The following is a 22,100-nucleotide window of genomic DNA, read 5'->3' on the forward strand; positions in this document are numbered from 1 at the left end:
TTTGTCAAAATGCATAGATGTAAATCTTATATGAATAGAGTTCTCTATTGCTTATAGCAGTGTAATAAACTTCGTGTGTAAAGGAGAAAAAATGTTAGATAAGTGGAAAAAAAAATTATGATTTTTTTTCTTGTGCCTATAGGTTCTTCGCAATTTGGAGAAGAAAGAACATATTGTGTGAAAATCTTTGGCTCGGTCAAATTTTATCCAGTTGTTTATAAAACTTTTGTTATCTGATTCATGTAATTTTTCAGTGTTGATTTAAAAGCCCAAAAACCCCATCTATACTGACTTTTTGATATTTTTTTCTGTGATTTGAATTTAAAAAGAGATAAAAACTTTCGATAAGTTATGTAAACTCAAAACAAGTATTTAGTTTTAGAAAGCATTTACATGTTTCAAACTTATAATATATACATATATAATGTTTAAAATTATGCATATAAAACCTTTGTAAAATGTGTCTGAATATGTTTCTCTTCTTTAATGTGTTCATCGTACTATATATAACATTATTTTAAAATTTCAAAAAGTTTATGTCACATACAAAAAATCATCAATTAAAAATATAATTTTCCATCTACAACAAGAAAAATGAAAAATTATAAACATATAAATTTAAATTAAAAAAACCTAACATTGAAAAAATACGAAGTTAATGTAAAAGGAAAAAACCGACAAATAATATTATAAATAAAATAAATTTATAAGACAGAATCCGCGCGAAGCGCGGAAAAAATCTCTAGTCTCTTTAAATTAAAAACAAATATCTGTTTAGGGTTAAAAATTCAAGGTTAAAGAGTTGGGATTGAGGATTAATGGTATAACATTATGAATTAGTTTCAAGTCTCATTTGTTAACTCTAAAAAGAAATGGCTGGAGATATCTGTTAACTAACGCCACAATTTGTGGCCCACAAAGAAGAAGCAACGCACTTGCATTACTCTTGATAAATCGAATGCAAAATCATAATAACAACAATTTATCTTATGTAATATTAAAACGAGTCTAAACTCATAATGACCCAACATGCAAAGTAAACTTAAAAAACAAGACAAAAGAAAACACACGAGAACCAGCATCTAAGTAGAGAAAAGGTTTTGGGATTTTAGGTGGTAAGCTCCATGATGGCAGAGACAATATCTCCATCAGCAGCCTTGAGAGCCTTAACAGCCCTTGGCTTAGACACTCCAGCTTGGGTCATCACCAGCTCGATATCCTTAGGCTCCACACCCTCCTCGTCCACCTCTTCATCATCCTGATCACCACCAGCTGCTGCTGCAGCTGCAGCTGCACCGCTGGATGTTTCTCCACCGGAAACCAAGTTGCTGCGGTCCGGAGCCTTGAACTGCTCAGCAGCCTGCGTCTGAAGCTGGGAGCTCAAATCATCGATCTTGGCCTCCCCGAAGATCACATAGGTATCCGAGGCTGGACTCTTGAACACATCAGGCTTCGATATCACAAACAAGATCTGCATTTATTCAATCCACACATTCTATGATTAAAAGTTTGCAACTTTGGTAACACAAAGAAAGATTAGAATATGAGAAAGAAGGAGACAGACGTTCTTGCTCTTTTTGATGGTGACACGGCTAACACCAGAGATGGGTTTCATTCCAAGCTTAAGCATAGCTTTGCGACTCTTTTTCTCGCTTCTGCTTTGCTTAGACCGACCACCAGCCTCTCCATCATGTCCTGCTATTAACAAATCGTCTCAGACATGAGCCTACTTAACTCATTCTATTATTACCAAAACAAGTATCAAAATTTCACCAATCAGGAGCATCTAAATTAAAATGACAAGATGACAACAAAAAAAATCAATCAAAGACAATTCTCTGCTAAAACAAGACAGCTTTACCTTCTACCTCGTCGTCATCCTCGGAGTCATCATCATCCTCATCATTATCGTCTACAACTTCAGGTGTATCGAGCTACAAATCGAAATCAGAAAGAAACAGTAAGTACACATTTCTTAAACCTGAGAGAGAGAGAGAGTGGTGGTTGTTACATCGATCTTCTGCTCTTCTAATTTGGCGGCGAGGATCTCCTCTTTCAATTCGGCAGTCATGTTTTCGTGAGCGAGTAAGAGTGTTGTTGTCGGTGAAGAAACCCTAAAAACCTCTGGGAAAGGAGTTGATTGATGGTGTCTTGTCTAAATTCGTTTTGAAGTTCACCGACTCGGCCCAAACAAAATGACAAAAAAATGAAAATAATAAAAGATGGTGTTCTTCGCCGTCTGTGGAGATCGAACCCACGGCCACGGGATTAAAAGTCACGCGCTCTACCACTGAGCTAAGACGGCTTTGTTGATTGTTACTTTTTTATGAATTTAACAATTCCTGTGAAGAAGACACATGCCTGCTTTAAATTTGTATTTTTCATTGTGTATGACAGACATCCTTTATATACTAAAGCGCAAGTCGTCGGGCGAATCAAATACTGACACGTGGCAATTTTTTTTTTTTTTAAAAATCAATTAAATTTTTTGCCAAACCCACGTATTCTACTTTCTGTTCATGGAAGTTACAACATTCGATTTAACAACCGTTTCTGTTTTTTAGCCAAAAAACTGTTTTTTTTAAACGAAGCAACAAAAAAAACTGTTTATATCTTCTTCATCACAAACAAAAGTATCCATTTGTCTATTTTCTTCACACGTTTCCAATTATGTTTTCAAATCTTTGTTATTAAATTGTCTCTGACACATTTGTAACAAGTACAAACTTCATTTTAACGTCCGTGTTGGTCTCATTGCAAAGTTTCAACAATGAAGATTCCAAATCCTAATAAAATAACCAGGGAGAAGGAGACAACAACATCAGAAGTCAACCACAATCTATGGCAAAGGTAAACGATTTTATTTTCATAATCAAATTCAAATAAATTTAAAATTGTGCAGAAACTAATCATGCATTTTTCAATGTGCTATAGAAAACAAACTCGCAAATTCTACCGATAGTTCTTCGACATGCTTCATTTTCAAAACAAAAAAAAAACATGCTCCAATATGCATGGAAAGCAACACTACGTCAAAATTACAAAGGATATGTAAAATAATTTTGTGTCATTGTATTTTTAATTAACGTAAATCAACTAATTTGTATGTTTGGTTTCAGCGACCAATATGAATATTCAAGATCCGGAAAAGAATATAAACGGAGCAGCATTCAAATTGCAACACTGAGAGAAAAATTCAGTTTACTGCATTGGTAAACAATTGTATATTAAAAGCATCATATCATTCTTAATTTTCCTACTCTCCTATCATTTTTGCTTTGATGTGAAATGCAGAAAATATCTTCTCAAGCACTGCAAGCGCTTTTGCATCTTCTTCAAAAGTTGTATCAAGACAGCCCTAAATGATATTTCAAACAGTAAGTTAAATAACTTTGGAACATAATTTTTTTTTACTTTTAGACAGCTCAATTAGTTTTTTAAGATTCAGCATAAACTCAAATATTATTGTAATAAACAGAAGTGTATAAACCTAATCATAGAAGATGAAAAATATCTAAAGACTAGGTGCTTAATTATTAATATCTTGATTTTCAAACATATATACCTAACTTCAGAACTTTAATTAACACATGAATATCACAAAGCAGTAGCTCAAATAGTTAGACAAATTATTTGCAGTTCTCAAACATATTTGATACTGAAAATAAAGTAAGAAATCCAATATTAGCTTTCAAGTAACTCATAAAACTATTAATATATGATATAAACATATTGTAAGTATCATTATGGATTTACTTTTATATGAAGTATCATTTATAAAGAATACTAATACTTTTTCTTTGATATTTTAATTTTAAAAATATCAGATTTTCAGTATGAAACCCTGTGTGCTGATATTGTGGAAGCAATACTTTCATGTATATATAATTTTTGATTAAAATACTCATTTATTTTGATTGAAAATTATGATAAAATAATTTAAAATACAATAAATTTGATTCGTGCGCAGCACGAGAATAATACTAGTATACTACTAACACGCAAAATCTGGATGCTGCTTTATATTATTTTTTTCTGATCCTTTATAAACTACATTAAAAAAAATGTAGTTGAGTCTTCATTGTAGTATATGAAAGGCTTTTTTCTTTATGAACGAAAGCCCTGGCAAATCAAGTAGATCTCTCGAGATGATGGTCTTGTAGCTTTTGGCCTCAACCAAGATGCCTTGTTAAAGATTGGCTTGCATATCCTCGCAAAATCTAAAACATAAAACAGTCTGCATTGTAAGCAAAGAGGAATCATCACGTTCATTGGTACTGTTTTTATAGTTACCTTGAGCATCCTCGCTTTCAAGAAGCTTGATGACAAGATGACCTCCATGCCTAAGCACACCAACACGACTCTCCTCATCACCTCCTTCATCATCATCATCATCGAGTGACTTAGAGATGGCAGCTTGACCAACAGCCAAATTAAGGGCTCGCATTCCCAGTTCAGCAGAGAGAGCTGCATCTCTACTGGTAATTCCAGTTACTAAAGCGCAAGTCGTCGGGCGAATCAAATACTGACACGTGGCAATTTTTTTTTTTTTAAAAATCAATTAAATTTTTTGCCAAACCCACGTATTCTACTTTCTGTTCATGGAAGTTACAACATTCGATTTAACAACCGTTTCTGTTTTTTAGCCAAAAAACTGTTTTTTTTAAACGAAGCAACAAAAAAAACTGTTTATATCTTCTTCATCACAAACAAAAGTATCCATTTGTCTATTTTCTTCACACGTTTCCAATTATGTTTTCAAATCTTTGTTATTAAATTGTCTCTGACACATTTGTAACAAGTACAAACTTCATTTTAACGTCCGTGTTGGTCTCATTGCAAAGTTTCAACAATGAAGATTCCAAATCCTAATAAAATAACCAGGGAGAAGGAGACAACAACATCAGAAGTCAACCACAATCTATGGCAAAGGTAAACGATTTTATTTTCATAATCAAATTCAAATAAATTTAAAATTGTGCAGAAACTAATCATGCATTTTTCAATGTGCTATAGAAAACAAACTCGCAGATTCTACCGATAGTTCTTCGACATGCTTCATTTTCAAAACAAAAAAAAACATGCTCCAATATGCATGGAAAGCAACACTACGTCAAAATTACAAAGGATATGTAAAATAATTTTGTGTCATTGTATTTTTAATTAACGTAAATCAACTAATTTGTATGTTTGGTTTCAGCGACCAATATGAATATTCAAGATCCGGAAAAGAATATAAACGGAGCAGCATTCAAATTGCAACACTGAGAGAAAAATTCAGTTTACTGCATTGGTAAACAATTGTATATTAAAAGCATCATATCATTCTTAATTTTCCTACTCTCCTATCATTTTTGCTTTGATGTGAAATGCAGAAAATATCTTCTCAAGCACTGCAAGCGCTTTTGCATCTTCTTCAAAAGTTGTATCAAGACAGCCCTAAATGATATTTCAAACAGTAAGTTAAATAACTTTGGAACATAATTTTTTTTTACTTTTAGACAGCTCAATTAGTTTTTTAAGATTCAGCATAAACTCAAATATTATTGTAATAAACAGAAGTGTATAAACCTAATCATAGAAGATGAAAAATATCTAAAGACTAGGTGCTTAATTATTAATATCTTGATTTTCAAACATATATACCTAACTTCAGAACTTTAATTAACACATGAATATCACAAAGCAGTAGCTCAAATAGTTAGACAAATTATTTGCAGTTCTCAAACATATTTGATACTGAAAATAAAGTAAGAAATCCAATATTAGCTTTCAAGTAACTCATAAAACTATTAATATATGATATAAACATATTGTAAGTATCATTATGGATTTACTTTTATATGAAGTATCATTTATAAAGAATACTAATACTTTTTCTTTGATATTTTAATTTTAAAAATATCAGATTTTCAGTATGAAACCCTGTGTGCTGATATTGTGGAAGCAATACTTTCATGTATATATAATTTTTGATTAAAATACTCATTTATTTTGATTGAAAATTATGATAAAATAATTTAAAATACAATAAATTTGATTCGTGCGCAGCAAGAGAATAATACTAGTATACTACTAACACGCAAAATCTGGATGCTGCTTTATATTATTTTTTTCTGATCCTTTATAAACTACATTAAAAAAAATGTAGTTGAGTCTTCATTGTAGTATATGAAAGGCTTTTTTCTTTATGAACGAAAGCCCTGGCAAATCAAGTAGATCTCTCGAGATGATGGTCTTGTAGCTTTTGGCCTCAACCAAGATGCCTTGTTAAAGATTGGCTTGCATATCCTCGCAAAATCTAAAACATAAAACAGTCTGCATTGTAAGCAAAGAGGAATCATCACGTTCATTGGTACTGTTTTTATAGTTACCTTGAGCATCCTCGCTTTCAAGAAGCTTGATGACAAGATGACCTCCATGCCTAAGCACACCAACACGACTCTCCTCATCACCTCCTTCATCATCATCATCATCGAGTGACTTAGAGATGGCAGCTTGACCAACAGCCAAATTAAGGGCTCGCATTCCCAGTTCAGCAGAGAGAGCTGCATCTCTACTGGTAATTCCAGTTACTGAGTGACACATATCTGATAGAACCACTGAGAACCCCATATGCTGCACAACAGACCAATCAAGAACAAACAAAAAGTAAATAAAGACTCTAACTTTGCACATTCAAGCACTTCATTCCATCATCTCTTAAGCATACAATATTCTGAAAAGGTCTAATTATGAAAGAACCTTCACCTGAGGAGATAACTCTCTAATCTTTTGTCTGGGGAAGTTTAAAACATCGGCGCTAATGGTCTGCACTCGAGCATCACACAGTGGAGGAACCTTCACCTTCTGCTCTGAATTTTAAACATAAAGTCAACGACTTTACACAGAGAATGCCAAGAACTGAATCCAAGTGAAGCTTCCTCTGACCTTTATATCCATACCAACGACGTTTCCACCACTTCTAAGCGGACCTAAGCTTTGACAAGCAACCTGTAGCAAAAGAACTCAAGTTAACCTTCCTCTGCTCGCAACTACATTGGAAACAAAGTTGGAGCTCTACCTGAAGCCAAGCACCAGGGGCACAACCTAAGTCAAGAACAGAGGAGCCTGGTTTGATGAGCTTGTACTGCTTTTGAATCTGTAGAAGCTGTAGTAGTTGCAAGGAGAGAGAGAGATCAGAGTTTATGTAAGAAGAAACAGGGGAGGGTATGAATGTAAATTCACCTTGAAAGCGGAACGAGCGACATAGCCAAGACGTTGAGCTTCTCTGTAGAAGAAGTCAGGCACTCCAGCCCCACTCATCTCCCACCCCCTCTCCGGCGCCGTTAAACCTTTTTTCTTCGGCTTCCCTTTACCTTTTACACCAAAAACCCTTAAACGCCCGCAGTACAATAATATTTTATTATAAAAAAATATTTTGTTACAACTTACCACATAAAATTTTTTTTTCAAAATTCCCCACATGTTTACATTTTGACAAAACATTTTCTAAAGGTGACTTTTTTTAGGGAACAAAGTGGAATATCATCTTCTTCTTTTTTTCATATTTTTCTAACCATCTATAATGTTCGGAATCTCGGTAAGTGCAACGCATTCGGTTGTTCCGGACCAATCAAATCAAACGAATAGGAAAAAAAATTGGGAGTTTTCGAGGTTTTCTTATTGGACTGTTATTGGTTCCATACAATATATTTAGCTAGAAAATGACACTCGTTAGAGTATCTCTCCGTTTATAACCGATTTAGTCCATCAAATTTTTAATTTTAAAATAAATATTTGGTGTTAAAAAAAAACTAGGATTGACAAAGCATCACCGCGCCGCAACAGTTAGAAATTAGGTGTTTGAGTCCTTCTTGAGTCAATATCCCTAATTCTTCTAAGTTTCCCTAAGATGAAGGGTAACACAATTTTTAATCTACCATATTTTGATTAGGTTTTTATACTTTTTTGGTTCTTTTCATTGTTTTTTTTTTTCAATTATCGCATTCAAATTGGGTGAATACACATAGATTATTCGATTTCTCTATTAAAAAGAATAAGTTTTTGAGTTTTAGTAACACACGACTTTTTTAACCAAACACTATTTCACTGTTTAATTGGTTAAGATGTGCGCATTTTACAATCTGGCCTATATCCTATTAAAGTTTTTTATTTCTCATTCAATAGAAACTGGTTTTATATATTTTTTCAAAAAAAAACAATTTTTTTTAAAAAAAAAATCAATTAATTTGAATATAACGAAATATCAGAAAAAGAAAACATATATTTTCTGTCAATGGTAGTATGACCTTTTGAATAAAAGATATACAAGTCAATATTACCTTTTAACACACAAAACGCGTTGTAATAATACCTCTTAATATATATTATTACCCTTTAAACAAATGCTAGATTTGACCAAAAATGCTATATTTTTTCCTTTCAATTTTATTATTAATTTATTATCTTTTAACACAAAATAAATACGCTGTAATAATACCTGTTAATAATATTAACTTTTAAAAAAACACTAGCTAGATTTGTACTCAAGAATATGCTAGATCTTTTCCGTCTTTTTTATTATTACCTTTAAACACAAAATACACACATGACAATTAAAAACTATTTTTTAAATTGATAATATTTTATTTTTTGTAAGGTTAAAAAAGGTTAGAAAATATTTGTTTAGGAAGAAAAAAACGCATATTTGACTGTGAATGTATACATGTGTACATTTCGAAGATATGATTTTTGTATGGAGCAATGAGGGAGTAACAAATGTCAAACATGATAAGATGCAGTTTGACTGTAACAAAATATCCTTATATATATATGGGCATTAAGCAATACCATCAACCACAAAAAAATTACAAGACAGGTAAAAAAAATAAAGAGAGGAGAATCTATGGAGATGGGTGCAGGTAGCAGTTCTAGCGCCAGGCCAAAGAGGAAGAAGGGTATAAGAAAAACGGAGGTCATCAGTTATGAACAAAGCGTGGTGCAATTGTCGAAAGAAGGGAGAAAGACATATATGATTGTGGAGAAAAAACGTAAAAGGCCATTGAACACAATTCGTGGAGCTTACTCAGCCGTCTTTGATAACACATATCCTCAATACAACTGGCTTTACAATGGCTGGCTCGTCGAGGAGCGTCGCATCATGTTGTCAGGCCGACTTTACCGGGTAATGTTTTCTTTCGATCTATATTTTATGTGATGACAATTAGTGGTTCATTTCTTATAGGTATGTTGAACTAAGCGATAGACTGATTTCTAATAAAACAAATCATTGCCCCTGTGAGATCTACATAGTAGATTTAGGTTCTAAGATCTAATACTATGTGTTTTGTGATGGAAAACCTTTTGCTCTTGGGTGCCCTAAAACAACCACAAGTTATATCATGAAACTTAGTGGTATTGTTTCTGGATAAAGTGTCAGTGGTTTATTTGTTATCATTATGTGGAACTAAGCTATATATTAGAAAAAAAATATTTCTTATTGCCATTGTCAACGCGTTCTTTGCAATGTTTCTCCCACATTTTTTACTCCCTGTTTGAAGGTTTTTCATATTCTATATAAAACACCATTTCATTTTCATATAATTTTGTGCAGTACTATTACGATCCAAAGGGGAAAGAGTACAAATTCAGGTACCTAGTGGAGCAGGTTCTCACAAGCATTGGAAAGCATCTGGCTATTAAGAAGCCAGTGGTCATCGTCCTCGACGACTAATGATCTGCTCTTTGCGAATGCTCTTTTGTACCTTGGACAAAAGGAAATTTACCTGTCTTAAATTTGTGTTTTTAATTTGAGGACCACAATATTTAAGATTTCTTGGATGTTATTTGATTAAGGATTCATTGAGTTGTTATTTCAATTATTTGCAAAAACTGATTTTAAGTGACAAGTTTAAACATCTTATTCAAGAACACCATATCAGTTCCATATATTTCTATAATCATTTTACATAAACATTCTAAAACCAATTTGTGAACATGTTTTCGATTGTTCTTGACGTAGTGTAATTCATACGTCCAACACATGGAAACATATGTCAGTCATCTGCATCGAAATTTGATTTTGTTGAGTGAAGTTTTTTTTTTTTTTTTTTTGATCAAACATTCATTCATAATTCCAAAATAACCAGAGTTACTCCATTAGAGGAGGAGAGTTTACAAACAAGCGTAGGGTTGATTTGGCTAAATCGTCCGCACATACATTTGAAGCTCGAGGCGTAAAAGCAAATGAAACAGATAAAAGGGAACTACTCAACACGCGGATGTCGTGGAGGATCCCTTGGAACTCAGTGACAGAGGAATCTGTGGTGAGCAGAGAGATGAGACTACTAGAGTCTGAGAGGCACCTCAGATTGAGGAAACTTAAATGGATTGCAGCCGAGATCGCATCTTAAGTGCTAGAGCTTCTGCCATTAGAGCGGAATTGACATAGCCCCTTGCACCAGAACCTTGCGCCCGAAGCAAACCCGCCTTGTCTTTGAAAGCCCATCCCAACCCGCATTTTTTCGAACCTGCATCCCAAGCACCATCTGTAAAACAGAGTAAGACAGAGGGATCGTTGCATATACTCGGTGGGGGGGCTATGTTAGTCGAAGGTTTTTGCAAGCTGAGTGGTTGAGCCCAGCTCCATTCTCGTGCATCTCGGATAGCTTTGTTGAGGACCTCCAGCTCTGAATAATTCTTGTCTTCGAACAGAAGCTGGTTTCTGCTAGTCCATAGGTTCCATAATATCCAGGGGTAAAGCGGCTGCGAGACTCCCGAAGGAGGAAGATTGATAATGCGCTTACCTCTTTCAAGAAGTTGTAAGATTGATGCAGTGGAGGCGAGGGGCTTATGTAGAGCGGGCAAGAGATCCCACACTTTTGCAGCAAACGGGCATTGAAAGAACGCATGGATTTCACTCTCTCTTCCACCACACCGCTTGCACTCCCCAGTGACATTAATGCCTCGTCGTACCAGAGCGTCACCCACTGATAAGGCTTTGTGTGATAGTTTCCATAGAAAGAGCTTTAGCTTAGGTGAAGTTGCTATGCTCCAGACACATGTTTTCCAGATAAAATGGTGAAGAGCCTCTTCTGATTCTTGGCCATTGCCCTGTAATTTTGCCAGCGCATAACCCGACTTTGTGGAATATGATCCCGACTTCTCAGGCAGCCACACTAAGGTATCTTGCATCTCAAAAGCACTAGGCTGTAACAGTCGGATTGTTGAGTGAAGTTTTTTTTGCTTATATTTTGTGTAGTAAAGATGATTGATATATACATACATATATATAATATATGGTGGATCCAGTATGTATTCGCTTTATATATAGATAGATATAGTCAGGAGTTCATTTAGTTCGTTTCTGCATACCCAGTTTATGACTTTGCAACCTAGTGTTTTAAACCACAACCACATATAATGTATTTTTAGCTATATAACTAATTTATGTTTTAGTTATTTTGAATTCAAGATACAGTCAATGGACAATCCATGATGTAATTCACCTAATGATAAAAGAGTATTTAGAGTGATCCATCTAACTGGATTGATTATATTTGATGTAGCAAACAAAGATATATGGTTGAACACCAAATACGTATGTCTCCTAAATTTTTTATAAAACAGTTTCTAGTTTTTTAATGTTTCGTCGTCTCGCTTATCCGTTTATGACTCTATGTGCCTATGTGTTAATGGTATGATGATACTATATATAATTAGATAGAGAGTGAACCTATCTTTTCTAATAAGATAAATAGATTATAGATATGACTGTAATTTAATTGATTAAATTGCATTTTAATGTTACCAAAACGTTTACAAAGTAAGCTTTTCCTAAGGAAGTTTACAAAACTGGAACTTTGCCACAGTTAACTACTTATACAAAAGAAGACTCAAACTCAAAGCAAAATTCAAGGGGTGATATGGAAATGCAATAGTGTTCTTCCATGGAAATCAAATGATACGGTCCCTCATGGTGCAATGCAACCAATGTTTGCTTTGATTGAGGTAGTACTGAGCAGAAACCCCAAGCGTTGTATATATATATTACAGCTCCTTCTCTAGTCATCTTGTAACTGTAAGTGAGCACTTGGAGTAACAGCCTCGCAATAGAACAAAGGTTGGCTATGAGACTACATCTTGTAACTGTAAGTGAGCACTTGGAGTAACTGTAAGTGAGCACTTGGAGTAACAGCCTCGTAACAGCCTGGTGGATTTGGCCAGAGATTTTCTCATCCCAAAGAGAGAGAGAGAGAGAGTGGGTGAATGCATTACTCAACAAAGGTTGGCTATGAGACTATATGCTCAGGAAAATCATATAGATTAACAAAAGAGTTTGAAACGAAGAATAAAGACTTCATAACATACAGATTCTAGATCAAGCATGGTCTAAGGAAAAAAAAATACTGTGCAATAGATTGAATGATAAACAAACAACAAAAGAATTTGTCTAAAACTACATATCAATATTTCCAAAAAAAAAAAAAATCCAAAAAAATAAAAGAATGTCTTCAAGAACCTACCACCAATACCAATATTATATTACAGAATCAAATCAATTAGAAACTGAAATGAACAGATGTCTTGTTTCTGCCAGGTATGATTAAAATTAGTCTCAAGTTGGAAAAAAAAATGAAAAATAAAAAGCTATGCATCTGTTGTTATGCTCTTTGTACAGTTGCCCACGTTGCTTCCTTTGTCTTCAAGTGAAAGTCATTGTAATTACCCTTCTCCTTCTTTACATGGACGGACCTGACTCAGTCACCATCGTTGCAGCATCTTGATGTTTCCCGTTCTGTTTCGGTGGGTGCTGTGACCAATACCTATGCGATGCCAAGACTCTGTCTAGCAGTTCCTGAGGCACTGGCTCTCCCCTTCGTTGCTGCGGTGATATACTTGCCGTGTGAACCAAGGTTTTCCATTTATCCTGTAATAAATAATCAAAAAGTTAGTAAAACCATCAACTAAGATTCAAAGAGTATATGACTTAAGAATTTTACCTTCAAGTCCACGTAGGTTCGATGACTTTCATTCTCAAAAGAACGCAGCTTCACATCACGCCATCTGTGTAATAAGAGAATGATCATTAGTTGAGACCACAAACAAGTTAATCAGTTTAACCATTATCTTTAGCTGCACTAGACTGCTTACCTTCCAGTCCCAAGTTCCTCAACTGCATTTACTAGAGCTTCTACCTCTGTAACAGAGAACGGTCTCCTGATTCTGCGCTGTGAAAGCTCCGTGCGCTTTGGTTTCTCCTTAAATGGGACAATAGCAAGAGCTTCAGGTTCCAAGGCTGAAACTGAAACCATCGCTCTTGAATCTGATGAAGGTTGTTGTTCATCAGCTGATATGTCCATCTGATATGGAACTAACTCCTGGCTATTATTCTCCACACAATTTGCTGCTGACCTGGCAAGATCAAACGATCTTATATAACTTCACATTGATCATCCATGCACAGAAGTAAAGCTTGTAGCAGAAAAGGAAAGATATACTAGCCATTAGGTTACTACCTTTCTGACAACTTAGTGGAATCAGTTGGCTTAGACATGACAGGATTTTCAGAGCAAAGAGGTACACTCAGTTTTTCCGGACCAGGCTCCAAGGTGAAGCCAAGGTTGCCTAGATTCTCTCTACACGAAAGACCAGTCTGTGACAGAGTGTTGTTGTCATCTCTAACCTTCCTCCCTTGGACTGTCACTCCTATACTTATTCCATCATCGAGTAAAGCACTGACAGCCTCCATCACCGTCCTCTGTACCCAAAAGTGTTCAGTATCACAACTAATGTACAGTGCAGAACCAAAGCATCAAAAGTGAAAGTAATCACATACCTTGAGTGAGCCTACTGTTGCTGTTTCTGGAACTTCTATAAAAAGCTCCGGAATCCTAAGGGACTTGATGCTGAACTTTACTGCAAACAATGAAAAAAAAAACATGAGAAGAGAATCACGTATTACGTATTGGTTCAAAAGGTCTGTGTGATTTATGAACTGGTCAAGTACCACGTGAGTCCTCTGAATGAAGACCTATTGCGTCAGAGAGAACACCATTTTCTGTAAGCAAAAAAATAATCATGAAATAAGAAAAACATCCAAGCCAGATATGGAAGTAGCTGGAGATATATACTACTGAGACATACCCGATTCTCTCTTTTCAGTTGAATTAGTACCACTCTCACTAGTGATTCCTCCATCAGAATTTACAACCAACCCTTTGTCAGACAATCTTCTCTTCTTATGAAGAGTCTCATGCTTCCGTGGGCTGTAACGACAACATAACTTTCTCTTGCGGTCCAAAGCCTTTACAGAACCATCTACAAAGATATAAACAAGCAGAATAAGAAGTGAGCACAAGCTAAAAAACAATGCATCAAACAATAAGATCTGATACTAACCTGTTTTGGTGCCTTCAAAACACTTGGACCTGTGGACTGCTCTTCTATGTCCAGCCCATGTCAGAGAAGGACTATACGACTTATTACACTTGTCTTTACATTTATAGTATTCACAATAGCTTTCGTCATCATCTCTGCAAACTAACTTAGAACGATTCCTATACTCATTAGGGACACCATCCAGGTGGACTGGTTCGGGACACTGCACATGTAACTGACTTGGATCCTTTAAGCTGATTAAGCCACCGTCTTCCAAGCCGGCATCTACATTATTAACAACACATGTCTCCACAGTGACGCCCCCTGATTCAACATGAAAATCACAATCCTCTTTCTTGTTTCCGCACCCTGCAAGAGGGTTCAGACCACGGCCTCTCTTACAATCAGAAACCTGTGTCTGCTCCAAAGACACGCCGCTAGCGTTTTCGCTAGGTGACTTTGATGAGGCAAGGTTTGCTTGATGTTCTTGCTTGATCTTTCCAGCCAAACGATTCTGATTATAATACCCTTCTTCGAATGCATTGATAGAGTTTGAGGAGGTCTCGCCTTCTTCTTCCTGCAACTTCTCAGCAACATAAGCGAGCAAATCAATTGCTCTCATCATCCCACAGTCAACATCATCTCTCCTCTGACTTGATGATACCTTCCTCTATAAAAACAGCAAACCCCACAAGTCATCATCAGATACCAATTTTTTTTTTAAAGTAAAAAAAAAAAAACATTAGAGAAATTAAAAGAATATTTTACCCTGATTGAACGAGGAGCCTTGGGAAAACTGGAGAAATCAAAGTCACTGTATAACATCCTCTTGACCACCATCTCTCAGTTGATGCATATACCAAACACAAAGCTGCAAAAAAGATTCATCAGCACACAACAAAAAAAAAAAAAACATTTGAGATCATCTCCACCAAAGTTTAATGTAATAGTTTTGAAACTCGTTAGTCTATAGATTTTTGAATGTTAAATGCAAAAATCAGATTAACAACGAACCTGCAAACCCTTCTTGATCATCAACATTTTTTTGAAACTTAAAAGACTCAAATGCCAAAACTTTTTAAAAGAATTTACGTAGAAACAAACAAACAAACAAAAAAAAATGATGTCTTTATCAGATCTTGATAAGGAAAAAAAAACGAAACTTTCTGATGAGAAGCCAAATCTTTATTCGAATCATTTACGATCAGAATTCACCAGAACCATCAGAAACAGAATCGAGATGAAGAAAACTAACCAAATCAGGCAGCTAGAACCTGGATCACACAATCTCTGCTCCAGTTGATTACAGATCACGCAAACTGAAAAAAACCCATAGAAGCTGAAAAGGATATATATATAACCTCACAAATCTGATTCAAGAACGCTATGCAATGAAAAATTTACCAAAAAATTCGAAGACTTTTAGGAATGAAGATTTCGGGATCAGTCAATCCTCTGTTTTTGTTTTTATCGTTTTTTTTTAACTCGTCACCTTCTCACACCAACGAACAAGAGACATTAAACCCTTTCAGAAGAAACCAAAAAACCGGAAACAAAAGCCTTAAACCCCATTTATTATTTTTTCCGCAACGAGAAGAATAAGAAAATATTTACCACACAACCGGCTGTGGGCGGTTCTGGGATTTTGTTTTACCCGCTGAAGCCGGTCGCTTAGTCTCTCACTACACGAAACCTATTGGTGGTTACTGTCAGAAAAAGAGTTTATTTTGGTATTTGGATAAAAAAATAATTATTTCATTTATGAGATAAATACCGCGTGGATCCGCACTTTTACTGTTCCGTGCACTTTTAAACATCATTGGTCCACGTGTATTGATTTGCTGATGTGGAAGTTGACCTGGAGTTATTCTCAATTAATTTACCTAAGTGGTTCTCTTCTTTGAATGGCTTTGAACTTTGAAGTCTTAATTATTATGGAGCTTTCGGAATTGGAACAATTCAGTTCTCCCCCATAAATGTTTCTCGGAAGCTCCATTTATGAACCTTTTATTGGTCAAATATATACATGTTTGTAAGTTTATTAACCACACTATATTAAATGGTTTACAATAATGAGAAATCGTTTGTACTCATTACGTTCCTAAAAGATCAACGTTTTAAGATTTTCACATTTTTTAATAAAACATATTAAAATTTACCTATAAATACATATTTTTTTGTAATTTTATGTTTCCTAAATTTTTAAACCAATAAAATTTTAAGAAATACAATTAATGTTCTTGAATTTCACAACTTTTCATTATTAGTTGACAAATGTTACATTGAAAATATAAAATATGTATCTTTTTAAAACAAATTTTTTTCTATAATATAAATCTTTTATGAACGGATGGAGTATTTGACCAGAGACCAAACATATACAACTTCCTACAAGTATCCTGATTTTTCTCCCTATCATACGTAAAAATACGTCATTACAAAAATAAATATACATTTCCTGCCAAGCTAGTAGTAATATAGCTACAATTTATTAATCACCGGATTCCATAGAGTCAGATCATGTGTATCAGGAAGAGACAACACAAGAGTAGAATCTTGCCAAAGTTCTCTCTTCGTATCCCTTTATATTTACTTGACTAAACATAATAAATCTATTGTAAATTTAGGATAATCAGTCATCCATTAGTTTTTATAAACATTTTCGTGTTATCTGCTAAGCATATTCCTGGTTATTAGGATTGAAAAAGCATATTCCGAGCTGTACAAAACTGTTATACCACTGGGTATATCAAATAAAATATTCTTCTGTGGACTTTTTATTTATTATAATCTACATGAGATCTAACAACCCAAACATACCATATTCCATTTACTTTGAAATTCAGTTAGCACAAGCTCATCGATGGCGAGATAATATGTATAGTCATAGAGAAACAAGACTTCACATGGTTGATTGTCACACTCATTACATTTGTCTTCGTTTTTTTAATACCCGATAATGGTGGATTTGTATCCATGTCGTTGTATATATAAGAAATCCATGTGTTTGTGTTTCATGTACTCTATATTATATCTTTCGAAAAAATGTACTAATGCACATGTATAATTTGCGAACGTAACATTTCAGATTTTTATAATTCTATTTACGTCGGCGATATATCATACCCCTAGTTGCTCTTCCAGCTCCAAAGTTTAATAATGGTATTATATATACAATTCTGTTTCTTTTCTGTATTGAATAACAGAAATGTTGTTATATATGTCAAAATAACATCAAAGTATGTGAATGTATAACAAAGCTAATATCTTATATTATCTTTTCACGTCAGCAGCAAACATATTAAAATCTGCGTATGTGTATATTATGCATGCAGATATACTGAAATACGCGGAGACGGAGCTGTGCTATAAAGTAAGCTACGTTGTTTTCTTTCGAGCTAATATGTTAGTAAGATGTCACTGGTACAGTTTTAGGATGCCTAAAATATCAATAGAAAATTCATTTTAAATATCTTAAAACAAATTTCAGACACAAATATATATATATAGTTAAAATGTATTTCAATCCCAAGGGAATATCGGCACGAAAACACATGTATAGACGGAAATATCCAAAAAAGATCTACATTAACCCAAAAAAAATACGGTTGGACTCCAGACCATTGTGCGCTGACAGCGCAAGTTGTTTTTGTTCCGTGTACAAATAAATATAGTATTTCTTTTACCATTAACAATGTGAAAACATTTATATGATTATACACTATAAATAAGCGTCCAATTATGTTTGATTAATCTCGCATGAGTATACTTTGTCAAATGAATGCAGATTATTATGCTAAACTATATAATTGTAGTATTCCGGTGTGGATTAAAAAAGGTGGATAAACTAGCGAGTATGTCCAATCAATTTGGTGGATATCATGTCAAAAAATTGATTTGTCAAAGTTGGCATGTATATATGCATTAGGTAGAACAACATCCGGTAATTAGTTCTGTCAACGATTAGCTTTTTAGTTCTCTCAACGATAGCACTCTAAGTTGGTTACAATACCAAATCTTTGACATTTTTTAGGTTATTATATTCAGCATGTCGCACGGAACAATATCTAGTATTTATATATGAAAAGAAAAGGGAATCGAAGAAGAATAGATCTGGCCTTTACTCAGTTGCGAGTTCGTTTGCTGGAGCAGCTTTCATCTTTTGTTTCTTTTTATTTATCTCTCTGTCACCAAGTTGAAGTAAAGCAATCATCACGAGTCATCACATGGTTTCTCATATTCTGCCTGGCGACATTTCGAAATTGATAAAAGACTCTTAATATCTTAAAATTTACCCTAACTCATCTGGATATCACATTTCCTTCAAGGCTGTATATGTATTCGTTGATGTTTTGACACATATATAAAATTTACTCGACATGTCAACTTGGAATGATTGTCTAATCAAATTAAATCCTCTTTAGTGTAAATCATATCCCAATCTATTTTATGAACACAATTTCAGCTTATAATAACTAACTAGATTTTGACCCGCGCAGGCGCGCGGGTGTATATTTTGAAAAATATGTTGATATTTGTTTTTCATGTAATTATTAGGATTTGAAAAAATGAATCCGAGGAACATAACCGATACCGATCCAAAGATATAGTACCAAACCCAAACATAAATTGATTAAATATTCTAATTATTCAAAATTTTGTTATTTAGAGAACCGAATCTGATCTGAACCGAAGTATTTGGGTATCCGAATTTATCTAAAAATAGATTTATATACTTATATATATTAATTATTTTTAGATTTAACGTATATAAAACATCAAAAATGATACTTTTAAATTGGTTTAAATACTTGAAAATATATATAGATAGTCAAAAGTAAATATCTGAAATAGTTAAAGTATACTCAAATCACCAAAAATACTTAAAATAATTATTGATTTCATATCCAAAATTTTAAAGCAAGCCAATTGATATGTTAAGCTTAAGTATTATGACATATGTTATTCAAATTTATACGTAATATATTATTTTATTTATACATTTTGAGAAATTTAAAATATATAATGATTTAAGACTTTAAAAATAATTTAAATTAGTTATCCAAACCCAAACCAAACCCGCAAAGATCCAAATCGAACTCAAACCAAAATTTAGAAACATTCTAATAAGGCTGAAATCTTTGACCCCGAAAACCTAAAATACAAACCGATCAGAACTATACCCGTATGGGTATCCAAAAGCCCATCCCTAGTCATTATTATATATCGTATTTTATCATCATATAATTAATCGTATTTTATATGTACCATCATATAAGTAATCATATAATTAATAGTATTTTATACATACCATCATATAAATAATTACATATATTATATTTTTAAAACTTAATATGAAATATGAAAACCATAATTTGAGTTGGTATTTCAAATTGGGCTTTGTATTATATTTTTCTTATATATATTGACAATATTTTTTTATAATGGTTATTGAAAAATAGTTTAGTAAAAATCCATTTTTGAATATATGTATATTTTTGAATCAATTTTTGATATAAATCAAATTTGAATTATTATTTTGATTTGAAATATGTATATAAAGTTTAAATTTTGTTTTATGGTTAGTTTAGAAAAAAAATTTTTAGGGAATTAGATTGACCCATTTTGGTATATTTTAAAAGTGGCCTAGATAACTTTCAATTTTTTAAAAAAACATAAGCCCATTACTTTTTTTCTTAATACTACTATCCTTGTTTTCAAACAAAAATATTTTTTTTTAAAAGACTGCAATCCATGTTTCCAAACACTCCAAATTTTTAAAAGTCCTATTCAAGTTTCCAAACACTCCAATTTTGTACTTGAGTTTTAATAAGATAGATAAGTATAGAAGTATTCAATATTTTGTTTGGCCAGATCTTTGTATTGTTTGTTAGAGCAACTCCATTGGTTGGAAACTGTAAAAGTTTCTAAAAGAAAAAGAAAACTAGTATTATAATAATTTAATTAAGTTTTATTTTTAAAAACCAATCAAAACATCTATTCCATCATACCTAAATGATCCTCTAAAGTCCTAAACGGTTTCTTAAAATTTTTGAAATCGGAACTTTTGTTATTATTTTTGTTATTATTATTTTTTATTAAAAAATTTAGAACTCCTTTAGAGTCCACCGTTAAAGGCGATCTTATATCATTATATAAGCAGATTTAAAGCATTCTTAGTTCTTAACAATTCAATATAGATATTTTTAATGTAGTTAGATTAAATAATAAGACTTTAATAAAATTGACCGATAAGTAAAACACAAATGGTTGTACCGTTTCTTAAACATCTCTTTTTAGATACTACTTTTTTTTGCTCACTTCTTTTTTTCAAATTTTCAATTATTTTAATGAGTTAAGGACTCTTTTTCGTTGTTCCATTCTTCCGTTGGAGTTGGTCTTAGAGGTGTGATCCGTTTCATATTTCTTCCTTTTACATAGTAAAAGAAAAGTCAACAGAGGAATATTATTTAAATAATGCTTGTGGATAAATGATGACGTATAAACCTTGAGCTAATCCTTAAAATTTTAAGCTACTATGATAAAATCATTCATTTAGTCAGTTACTTAAAATTATTTTGTTACTTTTTCATTTAAATAAGTTCATTCTCTATTGTAAACTACTCAATTCATATATTCTCTCTGTTTCATAATAAATGATATTTTAGAAAAAAATTATTGTTTCAAAATATATGATGTTTTGATATTTTAATATTATTTTTAATTTTATTAAAAATCGTGTAACCAATTAGATGTTATAGTCATTTTTGTAATTGGTTGAATGATTTTTAAATTATATTTTTAAAACTATTTTTTAAAGAAAAATAAATTTCTTAATCTTTGTGCACTAAAGAATAACATCATCTATTATGAAACGAAATATATGGTTTAAAATATTGTTAGGTTAGTAGAATGATCTATTAATAATAAAATAATTAGATTTTGATCCGCGCAGGCGCGCGGGTGTACATTTTGAAAAATATGTTGATATTTGTTTTTCATGTAATTATTAAGGTTTTACAAAATGAATCCAAAGAACAGAACCAATACCGATCCGAAAATATAGTACCAAATCCGAACATAAATTGATTAAATATTCGAATTATTCAAAATTTTGTTATTTAGAGAACCAAATCTGATCCGAACCGAAGTATTCGGGTACCCGAATTTATCTAAAAATAGATTTATATACTTATATATATATTAATTATTTTTAGATTTAACGTATATAAAACATTAAGAATGATACTTTTAAATTGGTTTAAATACTTGAAAATATATATATAGATAGTCAAAAGTAAATATCTGCAATAGTTAAAGTATACTCAAATCACCAAAAATACTTAAAATAATTATTGATTCCGTATCCAAAACTTTAAATCAAACCAATTGATATGTTAAGCTTAGGTATTCTGACATATGTTATTCAAATTTATAGGTAATATATTATTTTATTTATAGATTTTGAGAAATTTAAAATAGATAATGATTTAAAACTTTAAAAATAATTTAAATGGGTTATCCAAACGCGAACCAAACCCGCAAAGATCCGAATCAAACTCAAACCAAAATTTAGAAACATCCTAACAGGGCTTAAATCTTTGACTCCGAAAACCCGAAACACAAACCGATCAGAACCAAACCCGTATGGGTGCCCGAAATCTCATCTCTATTCATTGTTATATATCGTATACTGTCATCATATAATTAATTGTATTTTATACGTACCATCATATAAG

The 22,100-nt window shown here is 32.9% G+C and overlaps 3 protein-coding genes, 2 long non-coding RNA genes and 1 other non-coding gene across 7 annotated transcripts; 2 read left to right on the plus strand and 4 right to left on the minus strand.

Annotated features, from left to right (window-relative positions):
- Positions 1 to 921: 921 nt before the first annotated feature.
- LOC103846534 (nascent polypeptide-associated complex subunit alpha-like protein 3) lies at positions 922 to 2,265 on the minus strand. 2 transcript variants are annotated; one of them, XM_018655258.2, is made up of 4 exons: positions 2,012 to 2,265; positions 1,862 to 1,934; positions 1,565 to 1,698; positions 922 to 1,471 (listed from the first exon to the last, which is right to left on the minus strand). In XM_018655258.2, exons 1-4 carry the CDS (start codon positions 2,069 to 2,071, stop codon positions 1,109 to 1,111), a joined length of 630 nt encoding a protein of 209 aa, XP_018510774.1. In that variant the 5' UTR covers positions 2,072 to 2,265; the 3' UTR covers positions 922 to 1,108. The 2 variants fall into 2 exon arrangements, with proteins under 2 accessions (XP_018510774.1, XP_009121721.1); XM_009123473.3 differs by having other exon boundaries at positions 1,565 to 1,695; positions 2,012 to 2,261.
- TRNAK-UUU lies at positions 2,234 to 2,305 on the minus strand. The gene has a single exon. It is a non-coding gene; the product is annotated as a tRNA-Lys (tRNA).
- A 108-nt stretch (positions 2,306 to 2,413) lies between these two features.
- Positions 2,414 to 3,381, plus strand: LOC117128938. Its single transcript, XR_004452387.1, has 2 exons — positions 2,414 to 3,212; positions 3,295 to 3,381. It is a non-coding gene; the product is annotated as an uncharacterized LOC117128938 (long non-coding RNA).
- A 1,117-nt stretch (positions 3,382 to 4,498) lies between these two features.
- On the plus strand, positions 4,499 to 5,462 carry LOC117128937. The gene is made up of 2 exons (XR_004452386.1): positions 4,499 to 4,932; positions 5,017 to 5,462. It is a non-coding gene; the product is annotated as an uncharacterized LOC117128937 (long non-coding RNA).
- Positions 5,463 to 6,083: 621 nt separating this feature from the next.
- LOC103846538 (telomere repeat-binding protein 4) lies at positions 6,084 to 18,943 on the minus strand. The gene is made up of 16 exons (XM_009123476.3): positions 15,766 to 18,943; positions 15,617 to 15,680; positions 15,130 to 15,232; positions 14,383 to 15,031; positions 14,128 to 14,301; positions 13,991 to 14,041; positions 13,820 to 13,899; positions 13,500 to 13,741; positions 13,135 to 13,395; positions 12,984 to 13,047; positions 7,228 to 12,910; positions 7,064 to 7,150; positions 6,931 to 6,993; positions 6,751 to 6,849; positions 6,375 to 6,618; positions 6,084 to 6,301 (listed from the first exon to the last, which is right to left on the minus strand). The coding sequence occupies exons 3-11, from the start codon at positions 15,199 to 15,201 to the stop codon at positions 12,722 to 12,724; spliced, it is 1,782 nt and encodes a 593-aa protein (XP_009121724.1). The 5' UTR covers positions 15,202 to 15,232; positions 15,617 to 15,680; positions 15,766 to 18,943; the 3' UTR covers positions 6,084 to 6,301; positions 6,375 to 6,618; positions 6,751 to 6,849; positions 6,931 to 6,993; positions 7,064 to 7,150; positions 7,228 to 12,721.
- Positions 6,086 to 7,544, minus strand: LOC103846535 (ribosomal RNA large subunit methyltransferase E). The gene is made up of 6 exons (XM_009123474.3): positions 7,228 to 7,544; positions 7,064 to 7,150; positions 6,931 to 6,993; positions 6,751 to 6,849; positions 6,375 to 6,618; positions 6,086 to 6,301 (listed from the first exon to the last, which is right to left on the minus strand). Exons 1-6 carry the CDS (start codon positions 7,486 to 7,488, stop codon positions 6,189 to 6,191), a joined length of 867 nt encoding a protein of 288 aa, XP_009121722.2. The 5' UTR covers positions 7,489 to 7,544; the 3' UTR covers positions 6,086 to 6,188.
- Positions 18,944 to 22,100: the final 3,157 nt, after the last annotated feature.

This window comes from Brassica rapa, chromosome A10, assembly GCF_000309985.2.
Source record: "Brassica rapa cultivar Chiifu-401-42 chromosome A10, CAAS_Brap_v3.01, whole genome shotgun sequence".
NCBI classification, from domain to species: Eukaryota; Viridiplantae; Streptophyta; class Magnoliopsida; order Brassicales; family Brassicaceae; genus Brassica; species Brassica rapa.

What these genes read in the sequence shown, in the direction of transcription:
- LOC103846534 (XM_018655258.2), bottom strand. Translation starts at nt 2,071, where the DNA reads ATGACTGCCGAATTGAAAGAGGAGATCCTCGCCGCCAAATTAGAAGAG. An exon ending in GGATGACGACGAGGTAGAAG is followed by an intron (nt 1,699 to 1,861) that starts GTAAAGCTGTCT and finishes ATTTGTTAATAG; the next exon opens with CAGGACATGATGGAGAGGCT. An exon ending in CCATCAAAAAGAGCAAGAAC is followed by an intron (nt 1,472 to 1,564) that starts GTCTGTCTCCTT and finishes GAATAAATGCAG; the next exon opens with ATCTTGTTTGTGATATCGAA.
- LOC103846535 (XM_009123474.3), bottom strand. Translation starts at nt 7,488, where the DNA reads ATGTTTTGTCAAAATGTAAACATGTGGGGAATTTTGAAAAAAAAATTT. An exon ending in TCGTTGGTATGGATATAAAG is followed by an intron (nt 6,850 to 6,930) that starts GTCAGAGGAAGC and finishes AATTCAGAGCAG; the next exon opens with AAGGTGAAGGTTCCTCCACT. An exon ending in TTAGAGAGTTATCTCCTCAG is followed by an intron (nt 6,619 to 6,750) that starts GTGAAGGTTCTT and finishes TCTGTTGTGCAG; the next exon opens with CATATGGGGTTCTCAGTGGT.
- LOC103846538 (XM_009123476.3), bottom strand. Translation starts at nt 15,201, where the DNA reads ATGGTGGTCAAGAGGATGTTATACAGTGACTTTGATTTCTCCAGTTTT. An exon ending in TCATTCAGAGGACTCACGTG is followed by an intron (nt 13,900 to 13,990) that starts GTACTTGACCAG and finishes CATTGTTTGCAG; the next exon opens with TAAAGTTCAGCATCAAGTCC. An exon ending in TCCACTAAGTTGTCAGAAAG is followed by an intron (nt 13,396 to 13,499) that starts GTAGTAACCTAA and finishes TGATCTTGCCAG; the next exon opens with GTCAGCAGCAAATTGTGTGG.